Raw genomic sequence first — 20,659 nt, 5'->3', positions numbered from 1 at the left:
TTGTCAAAATGAACTTTGAATTTCATTGGTTCAAAGGAGACAATGTTATTAGAACTTTATGCATGGGTCCATTTCTGCTGCTAGCAAACTTCTATGAATTAGCAATATTTTTTACTTTATGTTCTCTTCCCCAACCTTGGACACAGAGAAAAAGACAATTTCCCACTGTTAAATATTTGGCATCAACTAACACAACTGAAATAACTGGTAACTAATTATATGAGGTACAAATGACATTGCAGAGACATGCAAAAATTAACGATAAAAACCGACGTTTCGGTGTCTTCATGACGTCATTGTCAAGGAGAAATAAAAAATTACAGAGTCTGCGGCAAGGTGTAACAGTAAATTAGCATATAGTGTTAAGGCTAATTAAGTAAATACTTTTGCGCGAATAGAGTCGTTTTGCATGTTCAGAGTGGGTTTTAGGTCTCTGATGAAAAGCATTTCGTTAACCAAACAATCGAACTTATTTCTACACTTTTTCAGAATGCTAAAACGCCTCAGTAGGTCTTTTGGGACTTCGCCATGCTGTTCGTGGTAGTGTTTATACACTGAAGATGCTTTTTGTTTATGTCCATCCACACGTGTGTGTAAGTGTCCGCGCGTATAGCCTACATAACCCGCATCACACAGGTCACATTGAAAATGATAAACGACGCGTTGTTGGTTGACGATCTGTGGCTTGGTTTCGCGTACTTTTAGATCTTGCTTAATTTTGCGGCTAACGAATACTGGCTGGACAGTTGTCTGCACCTTTATGCTGAGATCCTTAAGTTCATTTTTAACATAATTTGCCGATTCCTGGTCTTTAAACAGTATGACTACACGAACAATGGCTCTTGGTTCTTTCGGCGTCTGTGGGAGCTGCTGGTCAACTATTCTTAAGTGAAGGAAGGTGTTAATGGTCGAATTTATCAAGCGTTCCGGGGTATTTAAGGTGTGCGAAAACGTTCTTAAGCGATCACACTCTTCAGAGAAATAGATAGATATTATAATTTCAGCTTTCGAACGATCAGAAGCCACAAGAGCCAAAAGTCTGAACACCACTCGTTTCGAAAGTGTGAAATTTTCGCCATGACACGACGCTTAGCTGTCTCGTATTTTCCGTCAAAACAATAGAAAAAAATCACTTCTTTGGAAAAGCCTTGCTCATGAAGTCAAAGCAATATCTTTACAACATCTTTCATATCCACAGTTCACAATTCCTGATACTGATGGCTCAAAAATCCGAAGAAATCATGCCCGACCCAGACGCCATCATTCGACATCGCCGAGACAGGCTGCTGGGCGCCAATTTGACCGGATATGACGTCAACTTTTGTTGCATGATTCTGATGCGAAAATCTGAGGAGTCTTCTCCCCCGCCCCTGGTTAGGGCAAACATAAGCACAACCATTCATTACCATAAATAACACATCTGCAGTGCGGCCGTTAAACGTCTTGGGGATTATCCGTTCATCAAAGGTTATGAAGGGATTTATTTCCGAAACTTCTGACTACTTTTATGCAATTTTAAACACCCCAGACATACATATTTTACATACATATCCTACGGTTGTTATTGCTGCCGAAGAATAGTGTGTTCACGGCAACCATGTTGTAGCATCCGGAAACAATAGAATCATTTCCCTTCGGAAATCGATTTTATTTTTAAGCAAATAACTTTTATTGTTTGGCTCCTGCAACATGGCCGCCATGAAAACACTCCGTAAACCTTAGCTTCTCATCTCGGTTAAATGTCCACGGTGACGCGAGCATAAGATACATGAGGTGGAACGATCTGTTGAAATCGCGCCCGAATTTGGATCATCCGCTCTTCGTTCTTCACTTTTTATAATATTTGTTTCCTGTTGTAAATATAAGTTCGATTTTTGTAAGGTTAAAAGTGTTTTAGCATTCGAAAACCACATTTTTGTCGATGGCGCGGCCGACCGGCGACGGGACGTTCTGTGGACTCTCTGGAAGCACAGAAGTTAAGCGGACAGAGTGGAGTGGATGTAGAATTCCTGTGCGGTTAACAAGATACGTCCACCAAACGTGGAAAATTGGTAAAGGGATAAGTCTGTTTAAAATAGACAACGATTTCGCGGCACATCTGCTTTCGCTGGAAATGGCAAAGGTCACCGACTGGCTTTGGATGAACTTGCGAGGATTTTCTAGATTTCAATCGTACTGTTTGTTCATATGGAATTCAACTGTCAAAAACGGAGAATTCGACGGACAAACAGCATCAAACATCGGCGTTTTGCTTTGGATGGAAAAAATTGTACAACAGTGAGACGCGAAGCGAATAAATATGAGATCAAATGTGCGAGTTAGTTGTAGTCTATTAGCGGGCTCGAATAGCGGGCAGTAGAAAAAAATCCAAAAGATTTGCGGCAAACTACAAAATCTATTGTAAGGTATTCATTTATCTATACGATTATGGTCATTTCGAATGGCAAACGCAGTTTTGATTTGCCACTATGGCAGAGTTTTCTCAAATGCATTCCAGCATCTCGGAAGGACGCTCAGTGTTGTTGTTACTAAACAGTCGCATCGCTTCTTGAAGCTTGCGGATTTCTCGTTCTTCGCCTTCTCGCTGGTCTAATAAAATCAGGTTATCGAGTGTACACACTATATAGTAAGTTTATCACTGAATGCTGATGAAATACTGGATTTAGGGAGCTTCTTGGCTTTTCGAACCGGGCGTAATAAAAAAAGGTCGATGCCGCGAGATATCGACATTGTACTAAAATAAAACCGTATACGTACGCATAAGTTCTGGCATTTCTTGAATGTCCAAGCGGCGCTGCATGTGTTTTACATGGACAGCCTTTTTGTTTCTTTCTGAAATGTGACCAAAACACTGGCCGGTCAAGTCAGTTTTATTTTTATGCCATCAAGTTATACTGAAGACTTGCCCGCCGTATCCCGCCGGTGTTGTGTACTCGCTTCTAATTGGTCCAAAAACAATTGGCTTGACAGCACTTACGTTATCGCTCGCACATGCGCCGAACCGTGAAACTCTCCCTTTAACGACAAGAGAATCTTTTCATTATTTTAATTTTGTATTATAAAAGAAAGACGCTCAATGTATGATTGTGATTGTTCATTCTACCCAAGGCTTGGCATCCGTACAGATCGACGTTGTAGTTCAGTTTTTCATCTCAGTTAACCCTTTAACCTCTAATATCAAAGAACAAATTCTCCCATCTTGTCTTGTTACTTTTCTTATTAAAGTACTGTGGAGAAGTTATTAAAATACAGTCGAACCTGTATTAAGCGGTCACCCTCGGGGAATGGCTAAGTGACCGCTTACATACGTACATACATACATACATACATACATACATACATACATACATACATACATACATACATACATACATACATACATACATACATACATACATACATACATACATACACACATACATAAACTTTATTTAGACACGGTAAAAACATCAGTTACAAGACAAAAATTTCAAATTAAAACTGATTTACATGTTTTCCGTGTGGGAATACGAGGAGGACAATTGGCGATCTATCTCATTTCTAAAATTAGTAAAAGATCTAATGGCTCTGACGTTAGATGGAAGGCTGTTCCACAAATGTGCTCCACTGAAGCAGAAACTACGTTTCAAAAAATCGGCACGAGGCTTAGGCAGAGCCAATTTGTTGTCACTATTTTTAAGTCCATAGTCCGTGCTGAAGGGCTTAAATAGGCCTTTCAGGTACTCCGGAGACTGATCATTTAAAGTTTTAAACATGATTTTCAATTTTTGCTTCTTCCTTCTGGTACAGAGATTATCCCCGGTGCCAGCTTACCGCGTAGGGCGGTAGCGCTAGAATAGTAATCTGACTTTGTTATGACCCGAATGGCGCGAGTTTGTAGTTTTTGTAATTTGTCAGCTAATTCGTTGCTGAGACCGTCCCACACAGGACAGAAATAATCAAAATATGGTTCAATAAGGGCTCCATATAGTAATATTGCTGTATTTTTCAAAAAAGCACAAAAAAATGCGATTATACCTTTCACATAGGCGATGAATTAATAGATATAGTACAAGACTACACTTACTTGGGAACTCGCATTTCGTCTTCCAGAAATTTCACACTTTCGCTTGAACATCTTCGACAAAAAGCTCTTCATGCTTTCTTTAGTCTAAGACGACACCCTGATTTTAGTACACTGAAACCTTCACTTGCATGTAAAATTTTTGACACAATGATTCAGTCAATTCTAACCTACAATAGTGAAGTGTGGGGTGCCTTTGTTAAATCAGATTTTAAGCCGTGGGAAGGCTCCAGAATTGAAAAAACACATTTACATTTCTGTAAACGCTATTTAGAAGTACATAATAAGTCATCCAACGTTGCATGTAGAGCTGAACTTGGCAGATTTCCTCTTATCGTTGACATAAATAAAAAGATACCTAATTACGTACACTACCTCCAAGGAAAGGATGAACATTCTATAGCAAAACAATCCCTAAAGGCCTATTCTAGAAAGTAACTAAAGGTGGATTTCCACTGTCGCGTAAATTTTACGTGCGTACAGAAGTGAATTTAGCTGGTTTTTACGTACGTAAATAGAATAAGAAGCGATGAGCAAAAAGTTGAGTGCTGTTCAACTTCTTAAAGGTGGATTTCCACTGTCGCGTAAATTTTACGTGCGTACAGACGTCCATTGAGCTGGCTTTACGTACCTAAATAAAATAAGAAGCGATGTATCAGTCGCGTGCGGAAACGTAAAAAGTTGAATGCTGTTTAACTTTTGACATTTACGCACGCCGCTCATACATCGCGTCTTAATTTATTTACGTACGTAAAGCCAGCTCAATTCACGTCTGTACGCAGGTAAAATTTACGCGACAGTGGAACTCCACCTTAAGGCATTCGCGGAAAGTCTGATTGTGTTGATTAGCTAGGTAAACTTACGGTATTTAACTGAAAGGAAGTTTTCTCACAAAGAAGTGCGAAAATAACAACATAAGTTATGCCATGGTTCTTGAAACGAACAACTTCACAGCTAGAATAATCAATGACATCGCTAATTCGAAAATATTTCGTTCTCGATCTAAAGCAAACACGACAGTGAAATTAAAAGAAACAACATCAAATAAAACATGATTGTTCAAGACTTACTGAGACCTTTAAGTTGTTTTCCTGTCAGGTCCATTCGCTCCCCAGCAAAGTCACAACTGATACTGTTCTGTCGATCGCCTGAATCGCTGATCCCCTGACCGCGCGCTTATTTCTCTTCGCAAAGAAGGCCTGAAACACTGTTTTTGCTATACAGGTTAAGAACCCTACGTCTTTTCGCTAGCTGTTTTTCAATTCCTTTCTTCTTGTGGACTTCATCTTTGCCCGATCTCAAAAACTATATACTTATATCGCAATGCATTATGGGAGAGCTTTGACAATTTTTCGCGGGGAATGCCATACCTCGAATTCATTCAAAAAATATTATAAGTCTAAAATCACCTCTTCGTTTGCAGACTTCGACTACCGCACGCTTTGGCAAATTAGCCACAACTCACGTTGGTACCATTTTGATATTGATACCGTCCGCTTTTAGAGAAGAGGTAATAATAGACTTCCGTCTGGCTCGGCTTGCCTCCGACTGTAAACTGTCACCTCTAGCGCTGAAAAAAGCACTATTTATCAGTCAAAAAGCAAAACATGCCTCGCTTCTTTGAGGGATGCTAGTGATTTGCAGATTTCCAGGCTTAATGATGCCCTTCCATCACCAGACGGCCAAAAATATTTCAAGCAAAAAAGAAAACCAACAGGCAAAGCTTCGAATACGCTCGCTTGACTTGCTCGCTTCGTCACTTGGTCACGTGGTTGAACGAATTCGTTTCAGGGCTAACGCGGTCATCAGCGAAAGCCAACTAGGTTTTTAGCTTAAGGTCAATGTGATCATCCTGTTACTAAAATGTAGTTCCTGTCTTTCACATGGCATACTTAAAAAAAAAATAATGGTGACATGTCGTCGCCGAAGCGTCATGTTTTAATCTCGCTACTTTTTATTCTGAAATAATACAACAGCTGACAAAAAAACCTCGCAGATCTCTTTTTCTAGCGGAGATGAATCTTGCTGCTTAGTCCGATAACTTGTCTCACGACAAGACAGTGAGAGAGGGAAAAGTCGGCCCCTAGACCATATTTTTTTGTGATAAAAGTTTATTTCCACAGTGAGCCAAAGGGCCCACTGATAAAAAGATCAACTATTACAATCAAGTACAAGTAAAGTAAAAGAAAACTAAGCCCTTATTTCAATACTGATTACAAGTGTTACAAGGGAGCCTAAACTTGAGCAAGCACAAATCAAACGCGAATAATATGCAAAATACAGATATACAGAAAGGCATTTAAAATATGCAAAAAACAGTCATACAGCGAAAAAGGCGCGAAACGGAATGCAAAATAGAAAACGCAAAAAGAGCGGGAAAAATGCCTATGACCAAGGAAAAATCAATGACGAGAAATAACTGCGAAACTAAATAACAAAAGCTAATGATCTCTATACGAGAAGTAGATTAGGAAGCTACAACTTGTAGCTTCCTAATATACTTCTTCTTGAAAACTACGAGAAGTAAAGTACAAAGTTAAATTACAAAAAGGCGATTACAAAAGTGAATTACTATATACAAAAAGTCAAAGATGCAAAATGCTATTTACAAGCAGAGTAAATAAAATATTGTTACAAGACAAGTAAATTAAAAAACTACAACAAACTGAACTAATGACAAAGCAAGCGAAAGAGGCCCCGTGAGACATGGCCACAGCCAAGCCTCTCCCGCCCTAACAAACACATTTATACACTATATACAATAGTCAAGACCCAGTACAACCAATGAAGGCGATCAGGTCAAGAAAAAAGAAAGTTACAAATGAAACAGGAAACGAGAAACGACCCAGTACAACCAATTAAGGCGACCAGGCCGAAAAATCAAAAATAGAAATAAAATTAAAACAGAAAAGAAATCTTGTTATTTGTGCCAACTTGACAAAAACACTATTAACCGACCAGAAATACCTAACATGATCAATAGGCTCACTGCGAATTCGAAGTTGAATATCCTTAATTAATAATTGTGTTAACAATAGCACGCGGAGGAAGGTAAGAATTCCTAAAAGTCGCCGAATTACGAGCATGCCAAATAAAACATGAAACAAGATGGTAGCAACGAGATAACGAGATAACGAGATCTCGGCAAAATGGGAAAAGAAACAATACCTGCAATAAGGGAAACTTCAGTCTTTACTGTAATAATATTGTAATAAATTGTTATTCATTTATTCATCCAATTTCTAAAAAAAACTAAAAAAGGCCTTCGGCCTCGTGGATCAGAAGTGCCTTCTTCATAAATTAGAACGTTATGGAATTCGAGGCCCACTGAGCTATAACTGGTTCCTGGATTATCTCTGCACCCGCTCATGCGTATACAACTGTCTCGTATTACCAGTCCTGTGCTACACCGACACGGCCTGGGGTGAATTGTCTGTTGAGTGCTTGGGTAGATTACGGCGCCTACAAAATCGAGCTGCACGTATAATTGTCAGACGAGATAGCACCAGCGAAGCTATCAAGACACTAGGACGGCCTAACTTAGAAACTTTCAGGAAAAGGAACAAAGCTGTCTTAGTCTACAAATGTCTTAATGATTTAGTGCCCCAGTATCTTTCTGATTATTAATAGAAACCACAGTTTCCATAGTAACAATACACGTCGGCGTGAAGACATTCATCCTTCAAGACCCAAACTTTGCCTCGGAAAGAGAACTTTTAGATACTCCGGAGCGATTTTATTTAACTCGTCAGTTACCTGAAACACACAAACGGGCAGCGTCCTTGGAGGCTTTTAAGCGACTTATGATGAAACACGATTTTGCATAGATTTTTCTTACTTTGCAAATGTTTTATTTATTTTTTCTATCTTGTAAAATTTTAGCCCAAAAGTGTTTATTAGAATCATGTATATTGTATTTTTTTTAGACTACAAGCGTTCATTGTAATTCATTACTTTGCTATAATGATTTTAGGTGTATACAGGGCCCCTCAGGATAACAGCCCCGTCGCTGATTGGGCCACCCTGTCTTAAATAAAGTTCACTTACTTACATTCGTTTCGTTAACTTTTTGTTGAACATTGGCTCACCTCTAATAGGGTAATAGGGGCAGCGCAAACGAATCATGATCAATCATTGGTGAGCGAGCTGAACTATTCCGTTGGGTACAGCGCTCCTTCGCAGACTTTTCGTGTGCTCATCCTCCATTTTCTACTATGGATGGGCCGATGGAGCCGTTTCAAAGGTAGACTACGAGCCCGAGGGGAGGGGGGGGGGGGGGTACTCCCAAAAAAATTGGGTAGGGGTGTGCGGCCCGCTTCCCAAAACCCTTACCCTATTTATAACCAAAATCTTCGATTTCCCCTACCCTTCAGTATTTAATCAATAGCCTCTTTCAGACCTACCTTATAATTAAATCCCTAGTTCAGATAATGTTTATCTGTTATTATTTTTATAACTTTTAAAAGTAAACCTCCTTGGAGCGACTTTCCGGTGATTCGATTGTTATAAACATGCCCGGGTTGACATGTACGTTAAGCACTGTCCTTTAAACAACTATTTTATTCTCGATTTCACTGTAATGCAATGTTCGGTTAATGAAAATATTTCACTGTATTTCCTCAGATTATTAACTAGCTACTTCAGTTTTAATATTATTACTGATCCCCATGATATTCTATTGTTCTCTCTCTGCATTAGATCAACGATTGTAGTCTTTAAGATGACAAAACAGAGACTTTAAGCATCGACGACGGGAACGGCAACGGCAACGGCGACGGAGAAACCGACGCCGTCATGAAAATGGCCTATTGGAAGCAGTTAAGCAGGGGCAATACGACGACAACTTTCCTCGAAGAGGATTAAATAGAGAGGGCGCTTACCATTCACCAAAAATTTTCGATTTGAATTTTCGGAAATTTCGGTCTCGAATGGAACGGGCTTATTCTCGGTCGGTTTCCACTTTTCGGGAACAGCTGAAAAGGTTGTCCTAAATTTTCAAAAATCTTTTCCGGAAAAGATGCTGTTCCATTCAATTCCCACCCGAAATTTTCGAAAATTTCGTCGAATTGAAAGCACCCATCAAGTCTTCGTTAAAAGAAGTCAGAAATCGATTTTAATAATGAAATAACCGATAAGGAATTTTTACTGCTGTTAACGAGAACGTGTTTGTCGGAGTTGCAGTTTTCCGATGTAAACAATTCAGACTATTTGATATATTTTTAGGTCGTAATAAAAATCACCGATATAACTAGGAATAGCAACTAGATTAACATTAATTTACTTCAAATGTTCTGCATCGAAGGCTGGGATTTCAAGAAACGCTTTTATAGCAGTGCGAGCACGCGTGAGAATTTCGTTATCTGTACATCTAAAAATTTGAACTGAAGACTAGATATCACACAGTGGTTTGTTGTTTGGATGCTATTTTTGAGCAACATAGACTGTTTATTTTTCTCCAGCTTAAATGTAAATTAAAAGTTCCAGTGTGTCTTTTTTTGAATAAGAAAAAGTAATGTTTAATACACTGATGTTAGAGAGAAACATCGATATTTAGTGTCAGACTTCTAATTTTGCAGGCATCTCGTCACTAGCTTTCTGTTTTGAAACAGCCGACTGATGAAGTTATTATAGTTTCGGAAAAAATAAAACAAAAACTCAACGCGTACTTTTCCTACGGTATCCTTAACTGCCAAGCGATATTAAAAATATCATATTTTCGGGGCAAAACGGAGGTAAAATGTGTGAAATGTCACTCACGTTTTCGGGCAACGCCAAACGAAGCTTCCTACGTCGGGCCCCGGAGCTAAACGTCTAGATATTTCCCGCCAGACATGCGCAATGTGACATTTGAGTTTTCCCTCACAATCTCACGTCGCCGTTCCCGTCGTCGATGCTTAAAGTCTCTAACAACCGTCTGGGGAAAACGGAGGCGGTCCTTTTTGTCAGCAGGGAAAATATCAGAGGTAATATAATTAAACGCGCTAAATAAGCATGCTGAAATATTGCAGTGTGCAGGCTGCAATATTAAAAAAATTGCAGTGCGCAGGCTACAATTATTAAAAATATTGCAGCCTGTTTTAGGAAATTTAGTGTATAAAGTGCACAAAAACTAATAGCTTACAGCATTGTCAACAGTACCGTTTGGGTTTAACTCTCGTTCATTGCGACTTAATTTTTTGTTTCGAAGTGCCACTTCTTGCATTCTAAAGCTGTAATTGGCGTTCTAAATCTTTGCTCTATTTAAAAAAAAAGAAAATGAAAACGCCGCCTTTAGAAGTCGATAAAGAATTTAAGCACTGACAGAAACGTCCAAACGTTACACGACATTACCTTCGATTTCTGCAGAAATATCTCCCTTCGTAGAGCTCTGTGTAATAAATAATCCTTCCTCTTCCGACGAATCCATCGTCTTTCTAACCCACGTTGCCACTGAGTAAAATGAGAATTACAATGAAATCTAGCATGTATGTGAGGCAATTTCGGGCTATTTTGTAGGTTTAGCCCGAAATTGCCTCGCATCCACGTTGGATAACATTGTAATGTAAATGAGAAAAATCAACCGTGAAAAGGGCTATTCTCTGGCTTATAAAGTATGCAAGGCATATGCAAGTATGTATGCAAGTATGTCGCAAAGTATGTAAGTAAGTATGTATGCAAGTATGTATGTGTGTATGTATGTATGCAAGTATGCAAGTATGTATGCACGCCTTGCACGAATTAATTCCATCGTTAGAATTGTTTTGAACAACTATAACAGCGAGCTACAATAACAACCCTCGGCACCATTAAAATCGAAGATATATTCATCACAAACAAGGAACAATAGCAATGACCATCACAATTATCACACATACCTGTGACTAAACTCGCACATACGTGGGACTAAAATCGAAGATCCAACACAGACACACAACAATAGAATTTCATGGGGATCAATAATTATAATAGATAATTACTTCGGCACATGGCATGATGAGAAATATTGCAGCCAGCTGAGGCCGTCAGTCAACTTCAGTTTAAAATCCCTGGAGCCCGGCGCGTGAGAGGAGCGCGTGACAAGCCGTTTAGACTGCAAGCAGTCCCTTTCTGGTCAGTCGGGATGCTGCGCTCACAGCGCAGCGAGACTGGAGCGAGGAGAAATAAACGAGAAGAGACTGTTCTTGCAATGTGCTGACACAAAGCAAACTTAGCTTCCAGAACCTGTGAATGCAAAATTTAAAAATAAACCTCCAACTTACTAATTAAAATAATAAAAGTTTTCACCAGAAACGTATGAAAACCTAACAGCAGCACCACAGATCCACAGTGATAGAAATAGATTACTTGGCATACTTGGAATACAGGCCTCAGTAGTTCAAAGGGTGGATAATTTTGTCCACTGGATAGTTCGCTATCCAGCAGATAAAATTACAAGATTTTCCCGATAGTCCTATAATTTGACAATAGAGTAGAAGCATATGTCAAATTTAAGAATGGGATTATGTGGAAAGCTTGGCAAAGGCATTGGTTTGAGTACATTTCCTCCACTGGATAGTTTCTTTTCCTTTCCTCTTTTTCCTGCCTCTCCCCAAGCCCCCCCCCCCCCCCCCTCCGCTCGTTTGTTACAGTTTTTTCGCGGTCGGCTATTTCGCTCGACCTCTCGACTATCCAGAAAGGGACTGCTTGCACTACAAGCCGTTGCGGCACGTACACAGTTGCCGTAAACATCATGATGAACCTGGAGAAGCAGCTTCCACTTAAAAAAAAAACCCCGCATTCAAGACTAGAGTGCAAAAATCGATACCCTATTTATTAGCAAAATGGCTAAAATTGATACCCTATTTATGACCAAAACGGCTGAAAAACCTTACCCTTTGGGCCCGCACATACCTGTATAACCGGACTGCGAGCTGTGTCTCTTTTGTTAGAAAATCCGCCTGGAAAAACGAAAAAAACATCGGGTACGATCGGAGCTGGAAGGGCTTTAAAAATAGGTTCCTCTGTTTTCGAATTTTTTTTTTTTTTACTTTATACTTCATTTTTACCCATTTTCCATATAAAACTGAGGGTCCAGATGGAGTCCAAATGGTCGGGGGACCACGTTTTGCACTCGCCCAAGGTCAATAAATCAGTTCGGCCTTTAGATCCACAAACTTATTGCCAAAACCTTGGATTAAGTATTTTTGGTTATCTCTTTGATTTTCTTTTCGTCTATACTTCACCATGAGGAAATCCAAATACAGCATTACAAAGGAACCTCCTTCTTCCTGCTTAAGGTCACGAGCGGAGTCACAAGCTCATCACTGTGCGAAAGGACACAACGCAGGCCGTACTAGCCCACGTGTAGCCGTACTCACTCCCCGAAGGAAAACGTTTTTCTTCGGGGGGTGGGTACGGCTACACGTAGGCTAAGGCTGTACCTGTAGACACAAAGTATCTTTCATGTTTTCTTAGGCAATGGCAAAAAATACCCGAAAAAGCAACGAGATCGCTTATACTGCAAATTTTCTATTTACCTTGAACAAGGCAGGAAGGGCTAATTTGAAAAATGGTAGTAATTTGGAAGGTTTATGAAAAAGGGTAGACTTGCCAAATCTTTTCCATTTTAAGCATTTTCTGCTCAATTTTCCTCCCATTTTATTCTGCGCCCATGCTCATAAAGCATAATTTAAAGCAAGTCTGCTTTCACTACTAAACCGTACAACAAAAATCCAACTAAACCGTTGTATAATATGGCCTGTTTATTTTATACACAACTGTACAAAATGTCTATTGTAGATTCAACACAGATAACAAGACAGCATTCCCTCCCTCCGAAACATTTACAGCTTTGTGTGCTTACATAAAAACTCGCAAAGAATTGAAATATGTTTTGAGATGGAAACCAAAGAAATCAATAAAATCAATGACTACTTGTTCCTAGTGTATATAAGCCAGGCCAATTTACCAACTGGATTGATAACCATTTCTATTATGCAGCTGCCCTTACAGGGACAACGAAACAAAATTTATTTTTGCCCAGTTATTAAGTATAACATTTGAAATGTAAGATTCCAAGGTTTGAGATTTCTAAAGTGAAATTTCACGATTTTAAAAGTGTTGAAATTTGGACTATTTTGACCCAAAAAATGGTTGTTCAACTTGTGCAGTCAAAAGATCTGCCGATGTAATGTTGGGTACAATATGGCGGATAGAGCAAAAGAGAAGGATAGAGGCTAAACAAAACTAGAGAAGGCCAGACAAAACTATCGACTCCAACCTTGAGTCACAAGAGGGAATTTCACAAAAACTCAACCCAATCTCTCTCTCACTTGTAAAATGGTCACTTTTCACCCTATTCAACTCAAAACTTGGAATCTTACATTTTACGCATTATAATATTTTGTAACTGCCCAAAAATAAATTCTGCTTCATATGCACTTTAACAATAAATTATCGATGTTTTGGGAGGTGGAAATGGGAATAAGCGTTACCAAAGAGAACCATCCCATCCCTCTTCTCCAAGGTTTCACACATGGAAATAACTTGAGTGTCCACTTTTTAGTGAACACACCAAGCATAAAATGGTCCCTTGCTATTGCAAATTCATGCCTGATGAAAATTTATGGAACCTTTGTGTAGTTTTAAACCTAGGTGAAATGAGTTTTGGTGTTTTGGTGCATGTTACTGGTAACCACTACTATCCATACATTTCTTAAACGATAAGATTATTTATCAACAAGTTTTTCGAAATTGATTTAACTATAAAAGTTAACGTTAAATGAGAACGACGTTTCGACCGTCCGACGGTCATTTTCAAGTTCAAAATCAGTGAGAAGTAAAATATTTGCTTATATACAATTGTGAAAAAAACTAATGAGATACTGACTTAAACAGCTTTAAGATATTCACATGTCAATATCTTAAAGCTTTTTAAGTCAGTATCTCATTAGTTTTTTCACAATTGTATATAAGCACATATTTTACTTCTCATTTTAAACTTGAAAATGACCGTCGGACGGTCGAAACGTCGTTCTCTTTTAACGTTAACTTTTATAGATAACATTATTTCATTTAAAGTCAACTTTCCGTGATGTAAAACTAGGCACTTATTCAACCAGTTTAACCGCCTTAGCCACCAAAGAAATCAACATCTTTTAGGTTACAAAACTCAATGACATTATTCCAGAAAAAAAAATCTGGTTAACCGCCAAATTATCTTAAAGCAAATTGAAACTGAAAAAGAGCACAGGGAATTTGGGAATTGATCCTTGGGACTTAATAAAAAGGCTACAACAGTAACCAAGCAAATATCTGAGCTCTGAGAAAAGTAAGAGCAATGATGTTTCACACACAAATCCACAGCACACAGGTCATGGATTGATGTGTTCTGAAATGTTCATGTAAGCACCAGGTATTATATGCCAACTTTTTCCTGGTGCTTAATTCTATCAAACATCCACTTCAACAGATAAGACAGTTCATAAATAGAGGAGAATCTCTTCTGCTTGCAGTAATGCTATTTGAGACACCGTTCAAAGTAAACACTTCCTACATAGCCCCCTCTCATTGCCTTCTGGACATTCTGTTCAAACAGCCACCTGTTGGATCTGAGAACCTCTGCAGCATCTGCAATGAAACAATCAAAAATAAAACAATAGTGAATTTTACGATAACTATCAAAATTCCTGCATGCTGATTGGCTCATAGCCATTGTCTATAACAGTATTAACAACAAGAAAGATGTCAGATGTATAGTAACGTGCCAGCTTTCTGAACGGAAAATATAGCCAAGTCTGTTTGCGCTTTTTCCATGTTATTGTAAAAAAACAAATGAACAGCAGTTTTCTATGGCCTATACTCTTATAGACCATAAGACGATGCCATAAAATGTTCAAATCCTGGCAGTGGAACATTCCACTTGAGTTTGGAACATTTTATACTATCATTTTATGATCTACAAGAGCACTGACCAATTAGAAAACTGCCATTTATTTGTTAAATACATTAGCTTCCATGAAATGGGAGCAACAAGCTCTCAGAATAAAATAAGCTGTAATTTGGCGTTAGGCCTTCTGAATACTCCTGATATCTGCTGACCTTAACATGTATGAAGGCAGAGACCATAATGCAGACCTTTAAAACCATGTTTACGTCTTACAGTAAATCACAGCCAGTCATGTGACTAGTGGTTGTCGTCACGTTCAAGGTTATTTTTTGTATGCTTTCAACAGCAGCAGGTAGGTTTTTGCAAAGTTATTTACCTCAGTGTTACATGGCCAAGAATTTCTATTATTCCATGCACGAATGTTGCAGATATATATACAAAACAACTCTTTATCATTCATTTCATGCAAAAAAAAACATCAAAATGGCAATAATTTAACATTTTTCCCACTGACTGAAACACCAACACTCAGAGCAAAAAGGACATTCATTATGGCAGCCCCTGCATTTGCTCTTGCTCTCTTCAATTTAAATGCATTAACTGTCACAACTTCTAATGCCAAACTTCAAACCTTAAACCGCAGTTTGTGGTTAGCTGTAAACTTGGTTCTAAAAGCGTCTAATAGCAGAGTGCCTCCCTGGCACTCTTACTATTAATTAACCCTTTAACCCCTATTATCAAAGAACAAATTCTTCTATGTTGTCCCCATACTTTTCTTTTAAAAGTACTGGGGAGAAGATATTAAAATATCAAGAAAATATCACCTTAGGTGATCAATCATATACTTAATGTCATGACCTCATTGGTTGAATAATCATTAATAATTTACAGGGAAAATTTGATGCTGATCAATGTTAAGGCTTTACAAAGCAGGGTGCTTATTTCTAATGTACTCATAGCTGTTATTAAGGTAATACTAGGTGAAGCCAGCTCCACCAGGAAAGTAGCCAGTTGTAAACAAAACAAAACCTCTAACTCTTGTTGTCTTTTTCGTCATTTTTAAAATCTGAGTGGCCGGCTATCTTCACTGCAGTAACCAGCCATGACAACCTCATTCACAGTGTCTCTTCTCTTGTCATTCCACATTATAGCCACAAGTGTATACAACTGCACTGTCATCTCTCTTCATCAGTCTAGCAGATTATTTTTGTTGCCCAGTATTTGATAAAGGATTTATAGAAACTAATTATGATGTTCTGTTGATTTGACAATGGTTAATAAAACTGAAGTAGAAACTGTGAAGGGACTGTCCACTTTGGATGGGGAGGTGTCCATTTCATAACCTGAGGTTACATGTTTTGCTAGGTTTATTTCCATTAGTTTAAGAGAATTACAGTATAAGCTTAAGATAATAGAGAGAGTCTCTCATAACAGGAGCTATTTTCAGTGGTTCTCACTCACCACAACTTCAACTCCTTTTGTTAGTAACAGGGTATCTACAGGTAATAGCATATTAGGCCACATACCATATTCAAGTTAACTATTTCTGCCAGGGGCACTATCCTCCCTGGGGGGAGGGGGGTACTCAGAGGATTTTTGGGTGGGGGTGTGTCACTGGGTCTCAGTGAAACCCTTGCCCTATACCAGGCCACGTTTAGCCACATTTTGCCACCCTATTCTGCGCTAGACACCAAAAATACCTACCCTATCCTAGACTTGCTATTTTCCAGAAACTCTAGAGACCTGTTCCAGACTAAATGTTCCTTCATGAGGCCCTATTCTAGACCCAAACTCACTGATTTCTAAACCCTATCTTAGATACATAAAACTGTTTGCAAAACATACCCTTCACAGTGGCACATACCTATGTAGCATACATATGGGAGTACCCCTATCCTCCAACCCCTGGACTAACCTCTTGCCAAAAACTATTCAAAATCTCAATGAAACCCCTGGCTTTATAACACCCACATGTTTAATCCAGTTCTAGACATCTCTAGTATATTTAAATAATGCATTAACCAATTTATATTGTGCGTGTTCTATGTGAACATCTTGATATGTGCATTACCAACCAAAATTACTGCTAAACTACGCTTTAAACTCTATCTGGAAGCTTTTAAAAGGATAAGTTTTAAGAGCAACTTTAAAGGCCTCCAGTAATGTACATGTATTCACTGGACGCTTACACAGCCATTATCTTGTTTCTAGAGTAGTTTTTATACTTAATTTGTGTAAGTTAAGACCTGGTTCAAACGTCTCGCTATTGTGGTGCATGGTGCTAAATCAATTTATTCAAGTCTGCATAAATTGAGGTCAACGTTATAACGACGTTTGAACCGAGCTTTAATTATATAAGACGGACAGAACTTACGAACTAAATAACAAAGAGCCAAAGATCAGCACGAGCTTATATAATCTTAAATACATTAAGGTGGCTGAACACAGTTTGCGCGCGCTTTACAGATTCTGTAAGTGATGCTATTAAGCGCGCGCTAGGGCTCTGGTACGCAAATACGGCAGTCGATAAAGTGATCCCTCAATTTCACATGAAATGGATAATAAAGTTAATTTTTGAGCCTAAATAACTAAGTTTCTCATTTCTGGACTCTTTTCCTTTTCTTTCCAAGCAAAAAAAAGACATTAACCAAGACCTTTCACATGCTTTTCATCTTTCCCATGAAACCCAAATAAAACCACGCATGCGCATTTGACCAAAATTTGCGACTGGTTGTTTTCGTGGAAATGAACTGTTTTCTCAGGAACCGCTCATTAGAATTCCCTGAAATTTGGCATGAAAATAGTTCCCTAAAAGCGTAACTCGCCTACAAAGAAAAACCTAAATCTAACAGAGGGTATCTTCACAAGACATTAAAACGCAAAATCAATATTTGCAGGAGATCCCTCTGTCAAAATTACATGAAAATAGTGCAACTGTGTCAATGTTTTGTGAGTTGTTCTGGATACAAAAAATGGAAAAAATCTAATGAGTACATTTTCTAAAAATAAAGGAAACCTACTATTTATGGACGTTTAATAGTTCGCTGCGTTGCCATGGAAACGGTACTTAGCTCACCAAGACGTATGAAAATACATGCTTCCTTAGTTGGTCTTACACCATACCAATTTTGGGCGTCCAGAAATACATAGTTTCCAAATAACGTCTTCTAACATCTGTACACTAAAAAACTGTATTCGGCCACCTTAATATTAATTTGCTAATAGTCGACAATGTACATTTGGAACATCCCGGGGTAGTCAATCGATAAAAATTGATATCGGAAAATCATTCGATAAATCGATATCTATCGATAAATTGAACTTAAACGATATCGATTTTATCGGTCAATCGATAAAATTCGATACTCACACGCCGACAAAGTGTTAATTTTATCGATTTTATCGGATTCATCGATCTCTATTGAATCGATAAAAATTATCCTGTTTCCGTTGAGGGAGCGTTTGATTGTGACTCTTTAAAGGTCTTTAAATGTAGATTTCAAAGGCGGCAATGAAATGGTTGGTTGTCAAGCACTCTTCAAGAGACTAAAGGGACTGCATTATGGTTTTCTTCCTGATTTTATTATTTGACTATAAAAAATTGCGATAAAACATTTCGTAAAAACATTATAAAAAGGTTAAAAAACACGACGTTTCGATGTACATTACATCATTATCAAGCGAAATTAAAAATGCAAGATTGCGGCTATAAATACAAAAATGGACAATAGATATTAATTAAAATAGTAGCATTGAAGAATGCTACCGGTTAAACAAAAAGTTTCGCACGTATAGAGTCCGTTTGAGTGTTCAAGCAAGGCTTAAGTTTCTTGATGCTGTACATCAAGAAACTTAAGCCTTGCTTGAACACTCAAACGGACTCTATACGTGCGAAACTTTTTGTTTAACCGGTAGCATTCTTCAATGCTACTATTTTAATTAATATCTATTGTCCATTTTTGTATTTATAGCCGCAATCTTGCATTTTTAATTTCACTTGATAATGATGTAATGTACATCGAAACGTCGTGTTTTTTAACCTTTTTATAATGTTTTTACGAAATGTTTTATCGCAATTTTTTATAGTCAAATGTTTTTCTAAGTCTTTGCTTCTTCGATTTTATTGTTAACGTAAATTATTTTTCCATTTCCGGCTTCTTCTTCGGTTTTTCTAGGTTGTCGTGTCTCTTTTGCCTTTGTTCCGTTGGTTTTTTTTATTTAACATTTAGATTACGAGCCCGAGGGCCTCTAGATGATTTGTTTATATCTTTACTCAAAAAATCACGAAAATCTGTCCCTTTAAAGACTGGGTGAAAGAGCAATGCAACGAGCGTGCGATTGTGTTACATTAGCAAATAAATAAAACAGTGGAATAATCAACCAGGGATCAAATACAACACACCCTGAGTAATACTAAACGTTTGTAGAAAAGATGAAGCAATTTTTATCGTTTAACGATCAGTAAAGTTGTTATCAGTGTCTCTGCGAGTTCTTTAATATCTTTCGGTGGTTCCGTTTCGAAAATTGGAACGATAATGCAGTTTCGATAAATTCGATATTTATCGATAAAATCGATAGCCCTGATTAAAAAATCGATAATTATCGATTACTCACAACGAAATCTTTTATCGATTTTTATCGAATTTTGAAAAGATTAATCGAATTTTATCGATTGTTATCGAATGCTATCGATTATCGATTTTATCGATTGACTACGCCGGGGGAACATGTACGCGGCTCTAAATCATTAAGTCGCAAAATTAACAAAAAATACAAACCTTTTTAACCGCTGCTATCACTAGATCAATCTAAAATTTACAGGAATCAATCGATCGAGACGAAACGAGTGCAATACTTAAGTAATACCGGTATTCGAATGATGAAATATGCACGAGAACACTAAATTCTCAATTCAGACCATAAAAACACTCGATTAAGACTTTAAAGCATTAATACAGAACACTCACCAAAATCTGAGAGGATAGGCGTTGATTTTGTGCTTCTTTAAACGCAGAGGAACGCACGGAACCGGCACAGGTAGAAAGTAATTTTGCAACTCGCGACGCCATCTTGTTTTTGCAGGCTCCTGAATAGAAGCAATTTATAACTAGAAATACGTGACTCGCAAAACCTCGCGAAGCTGGGGCTGGGTGGAAAGCCCTCTTTCGTGTTGTAGCATCAAATGAGGAGATTAAAAGGTTTCTGAACATAGCAACTATTTTGATGAGCATGGTCTTTTCGTAGTTCCACAGGCTAGTTTGCGGTTAAAAATCTATTTCTGACGCGATGAAATGTACAACGGGCGTGCAGCGCTGTCGTGTTCGATGAATTTATTTCCCACGGAAATTATTTTATCGCGGCCACAAAACGTGTAATTTCTCCAATGCAATCTTTCACAAAAAAAGATTTCTAAAAGAAAGGGAAAAGATTGTGGAGAGATAGTTCTGTATCCAGTGAATATTGATGAACATTGCAGTTGAAATTTGATCATGCACGCATATTTTTTCCGATGTATGCAAATTTTTTCAGACGACGCCAGACAGTCTGATGTCATTCAAGTGGCGGACACCTTCAAAAAAACATATATATATATAAATATATTTTTCGCTCGAATTCGCGCGGCTTAGCTCCGCTCGGGCCGGCTCGGCCCGACAAATTTATTAACCTCGCTACGCTCGGGCCTTCGGCTGTTTTTGCAGGCTCCTGAATAGAAGCAATTTATAATAATGAGATTCAGTTGAGCAGTTTCT

At 38.2% G+C, this 20,659-nt stretch overlaps 1 protein-coding gene and 1 long non-coding RNA gene across 2 annotated transcripts; both read right to left on the bottom strand.

Annotated features, from left to right (window-relative positions):
- Positions 1-368: 368 nt before the first annotated feature.
- LOC146485914 (uncharacterized) lies at positions 369-1,599 on the bottom strand. Its single transcript, XM_085101978.1, has 2 exons — positions 1,548-1,599; positions 369-1,088 (listed from the first exon to the last, which is right to left on the bottom strand). The coding sequence occupies exons 1-2, from the start codon at positions 1,597-1,599 to the stop codon at positions 373-375; spliced, it is 768 nt and encodes a 255-aa protein (XP_084958104.1). The 3' UTR covers positions 369-372.
- An 11,234-nt stretch (positions 1,600-12,833) lies between these two features.
- On the bottom strand, positions 12,834-19,974 carry LOC146485913 (uncharacterized). The gene is made up of 3 exons (XR_014860858.1): positions 19,877-19,974; positions 14,073-14,650; positions 12,834-13,735 (listed from the first exon to the last, which is right to left on the bottom strand). It is a non-coding gene; the product is annotated as an uncharacterized LOC146485913 (long non-coding RNA).
- Positions 19,975-20,659: the final 685 nt, after the last annotated feature.

The sequence above is a fragment of the Pavona decussata genome, unplaced genomic scaffold (genome assembly GCF_977016875.1).
Source record: "Pavona decussata unplaced genomic scaffold, jaPavDecu1.1 SCAFFOLD_23, whole genome shotgun sequence".
In the NCBI taxonomy this organism is placed as follows: Eukaryota; Metazoa; Cnidaria; class Anthozoa; order Scleractinia; family Agariciidae; genus Pavona; species Pavona decussata.
Note: the sequence above shows the minus strand (reverse complement) of the source record. Positions and strands in the feature narration are given on the sequence as shown.